The sequence below is a fragment of the Oratosquilla oratoria genome, chromosome 38 (assembly GCF_046742065.1).
Source record: "Oratosquilla oratoria isolate Oo_2021 chromosome 38, ASM4674206v1, whole genome shotgun sequence".
NCBI classification, from domain to species: Eukaryota; Metazoa; Arthropoda; class Malacostraca; order Stomatopoda; family Squillidae; genus Oratosquilla; species Oratosquilla oratoria.
The window spans coordinates 31,520,290-31,525,164 of record NC_134814.1 but is presented as its reverse complement, the minus strand read 5'-3'; the positions used below and the strand labels follow the sequence as shown (position 1 = coordinate 31,525,164).

At 43.3% G+C, this 4,875-nt stretch overlaps 1 protein-coding gene across 1 annotated transcript; it reads left to right on the top strand.

The window, feature by feature from the left end:
* Positions 1 to 3,368: 3,368 nt before the first annotated feature.
* LOC143019853 (uncharacterized) lies at positions 3,369 to 4,361 on the top strand. The gene has a single exon (XM_076175834.1). It carries the CDS (start codon positions 3,369 to 3,371, stop codon positions 4,359 to 4,361), a length of 993 nt encoding a protein of 330 aa, XP_076031949.1.
* The last annotated feature ends 514 nt before the right edge of the window (positions 4,362 to 4,875 follow it).

Here is a 4,875-nt window from a genome sequence, read left to right as displayed (position 1 = left end):
CTGTTCGGTATCCCTTCCTAAAATTATATTTTGTCCTTCACTGACATATCCTACCGTGATATTTTCTCCTCCATTATCATTACATCCTATCGTGATATTATGTTCTCCACTATCATTACTTCCCATCGTGATCTTTTGTCCACTGTCATTATATCCCATTGCGACATTTTGTCCTATGACATTACATCCTAATGTGACATTTCGTCCTCTAGCGACATTACATCCTATCATAATATTTTGGCCTTCATTGACATTCTGTCCGGTATCCCTTCCTAGAATTATATTTTGTCCTTCACTGACATTATATCCTACCGTGATATTTTCTCCTCTATTATCATTACATCCTATCGTGATATTATGTTCTCCACTATCACTGACATTATATCCTACCGTGATATTTTCTCCTCCATTATCATTACATCCTATCGTGATATTTTGTTCTCCACCATCATTACTTCCCATCGTGATATTTTGTCCTCCACTGTCATTAAATCCCATTGCGACATTTTGTCCTATGGCATTACATCCTAATGTGACATTTCGTCCTCTAGAGACATTACATCCTATCATGATATTTTGGCCTTCATTGACATTCTGTCCGGTATCCCTTCCTAGAATTATATTTTGTCCTTCACTGACATTATATCCTACCGTGATATTTTCTCCTCCATTATCATTACATCCTATCGTGATATTTTGTTCTCCACTATCATTACTTCCCATCGTGATATTTTGTCCTCCACTGTCATTATATCCCATTGCGACATTTTGTCCTATGACATTACATCCTAATGTGACATTTCGTCCTCTAGCGACATTATATCCTAAAATTATATTTTGTCCTATACTGGCACATTGTTCTACATTAATGCTATACTCTACACTATTTTCCCAAGTACATTCTATTTCCCCTTCCCTTTGGGCTTCTACCCTAAAAAAGGAACTAATTCATTACAAACTCCCACAATGAGGTTTGTAAGAAAATCTTTGCCTCTGCGGATATGGTGGATCCCATCAGAAGCGTAAAGGTCATAGCGCCTAGAAAAGAGATACCAAGGATCAAGAAAGTGGTATCCCAATTGTGTGCACAACTGCGATATCCTATCATTGATCCCTATGGCTCTACTGTTCCAACACGAGCCTGCGTAGATCCTCGGGAGGATCCCACAGACTACGTGACGGCTCCCACGTTCCTTCATCTCCTGAAGGAGGACCTTGTAATTCCGAACAAGCTCCTCTGATCTCACCCTACCTACATCGTTACTTTCCGTATGAACAATCATAACCGTGTTCTTCCGTCCTTGCTCCCTGATAGACCGGGTACAATCGACGATCCCACGGCCCGGTTATATATATATATATATATATATATATATATATATATATATATATATATATATATATATATATATATATATATATATATATATATATATATATATATAGACGAGATAAACACCATATTGTCGGCAAACTGCCACTTTTAAGGATATATATATATATATATATATACATACATATATATATATATATATAAATATATATATGTATATATATATATATATATATATATATATATATATATATGAGATTATACATATATATGTGTACGGGGTGAGATTGCATAGGGTAGCACTTTTGCAGAAAGTCGGACGCACCTGCACCTTCCTGTGTGGCTTAGACTACACTAGTCACAACGTTCTCACTCAGCTTGTGTGTATGGCTCCTAGTAGCTGCTCAGGCACAGCAGCGGCCACACCGTGGTAATAGTGTTGTCCCACCGGCTAAACTACACAGCGGGTAACCAGCCAGAAATCTTCGGCTGGCTATAGGGGATAGCTTCCCTTGTGTGCCTAGCAGCCAACGACCAACCACTCGGATGGACGGAAGAACTGCGTCCTGAAAAGTCAATGGTTTCGGGCAGATGAGCGTGCGAGGTAACATTGCGCACCATACCTGATCACAAGCCGTCTCGGATCCACGTGCCACTGGACCTTCACCAGGCCTCTGGATATGCATCGTGTGAATACTGATATGCAGCTGTCTTCGCACATTAAATCTTCTCACACACAGACACTCTCACAGACCATACATCTCTCTCCCCATGTCCATCTCACCTACATCTCAAGCTCATTTTCTTATTTTGCAAGTCCTCCGGCGATCAGTTTCAAGGCGACGGAAGCAGGTCTATGCAACTTGAAGTTTCTAACCGTGACCTGGCCGGAAGGCGGCAAACACAAGATGGTCGTCTGTGCACCTAGACGAGGTGGAGGTGCCTCTCGGCAGCTGTGATTGTGATTGAGTAGTCCTTTTTAGGATCCACTCTGCTCACCCTGCACTGGGAAGGGGCTAGAAAAGGTGCCTGAACACAGTCCGCCTCAACCATCCTGTCTAGGCCAACCGGTCGAAAACAAAAAGAATTCAACCTGAAATTCGGTTCCGTTCCTGGAATGTCAGGACCCTTAACGACAACCCAAACTCTGACAGACCTAAGCGACGGACAGTAATCGTTGCCTGTGAGCTCAGTAAACAAAGTATTGATATAGCTACCCTAAGTGAGACCCATCTAGCTAATGAGTTGCAGCTGAGAGAGACTGGTGGTGGATACGCCTTCTACTGGAAGGGTAAACCAACCACTAAAACCATGCATATATGGCGTCGGTTTTGCTTTAAAGAACCACATCATCAACCCACTGAGTGAGTATCCAGTGGGCATCAACGAACGGTTGATGCAACTTCGCCTAAAATTGGCCAACAACCAACGCATTACTGTACTCAGTGCCTAAGCTCCTACTCTGGACGCCGAGGATGTCGTTAAAGAGACCTTCTATTCTTGTCTCAATGAAACCACTCGTAACATTAAAAAGGGGGATAAGATGGTTCTTCTTGGTGACTTCAACGCCAGAGTTGACAGGGAGTACAATCTCAGGAATGGTGTCATTGGTAGACATGGAGTGGGCAACACTAACGCCAATGTTTACCTTCTCCTCACGACCTGTGCGGATCATAACCTCGTGATCACAAACACCATCTTCAGGCAAAAAACACGATTCCAAACTACTTGGCGTCACCCTTGTTCTGGTCACTGGCACCTTTTGGATTAAGACATCGTCTGTGCTCGTGATATCGCGGATGTCCGCATTACTCGCTCGATGATCGATGCTGATAATTGCTGGACTGCCCATCGGCTCATTTACTCAATAATATCATTCAAGCCTCCACCATGGCATACACCGTGCAGCAAACAACACCGCTGAATTTGTCTCTCTTGAACAGCGAAAAAGTTGCTGAGGAATTCCAACACAATCTCGAAGAGAAACTATCATCCCCGAACACGTCCAACAACATATACGAATCCTGGGATAAACATGAAAATCAACATCTTAAATATCTCCGAAGCTACGCTGGGCTATTTAACAAGGAAAAACCAAGATGGGTTTGATGAGAACGACCAAGAGATTACCGCACTTCTTGGGAGGAAACGTCTAGCTATGAAAAAGTGGAAGATGGAAAACAACTCGACCCACAAAAAGCTTCAGCTCAAGGAAGCTAAATCTGCCGTCCAATCAATAACCAGATCTATGAAGAACAATTGGTTTACATGCAGGGCCAAGGAACTCCAGTCTCTTGCCGACACCCACAACACCCACGAGTTCTTTAAAACTGCGAATTCAATGTATGGCCCTTCATCCGTAGGTCCTATGCCACTTCGTACAAAACACAGCTCCACACTACTCAAGGACGAAAACAAAATTAAGACGCGCTGGGAGGAGCACTTCAGTGAGCTCTTAAACAACGACAGCCCAGTGGATGAAACCATCTTCGACGAGACTCCACAGCACCCCATCCACCACGACCAAAAATCTGCCGGTCCTAACGGCATCCCAGCTGAAACATATAAATGTGGTGGTATCTCAATGGCAAATCGAATTCTCCAATTATTCACCACCATCTGGACGGAAGAACAACTACCCAATGAATGGAGAGATGCCACTACCGTCACTATCCTTAAGAAAGGCGATCGATCAGATTCCGGTAATTACCGCGGCATCTCACTTCTCGCTGTTATTGGTGATTTTTTTTTTACCAGGATCTTACTGAACCGCCTTATTCTTATTGTTGAAGCAGTTCTACCTGAGTCACAATGTGGCTTCAGATCAAGTAGAGGCACTGTCGACATAATCTTCACAGCCCGGCAGCTAAAAGAGAAGGCTCGTGAACCATATCAGCCACTCTACATGACTTTTTTCGATCTAACAAAGGCTTTCGATTCCGTCAATTGCAGCGCTCTCTGGAAGATTCTGTCCCGTTTTGGATGCCCTGACAAATACATTAACATAGTGAGACTATTTCCACAATAATATGTAGGCCACCATCCTTTGCAATGGTGATATGACGGACCCTATAGAAGTCCGTACTCGAGTGAAGCAGGGATATGTCATTGCACCCCCTCTCTTCTCTCTTTTTCTGGCTGCTATCCTCCGCATTATTGAGGACGACTTACCTTTAGATGTGCAACTGACGTACCGTACCAATGGCAAACTATTCAACATTGACCGCCTGAAAGCAGTAACGAAAACCACCACCACCTCCGTTGTAGAACTACAGTATGCAGACGACACATCTGTCAACTCCTGTACCGAATAAGATCTCCAGGTTATAGTAGATGCCTTCACTAAGGCCTAAAATAGACTCGGTCTGAAGCTGAATGCGAGCAAGACCAAATTACTCTACCAGCCTCCACCTAATACTACTCCTTCACCACCCTCCATCGCTGCAAACGGTGTACTTCTAGAGAACGTGGATTTCTCTTACCTTGGCAACTTCCTGTCATAAACGGCGAACATTGACGCTGAAGTACAGCACAATATCTCC

Excerpts from the sequence above, each read along its gene's own strand:
- LOC143019853 (XM_076175834.1), top strand. The coding sequence starts at position 3,369 with ATGAAAATCAACATCTTAAATATCTCCGAAGCTACGCTGGGCTATTTA.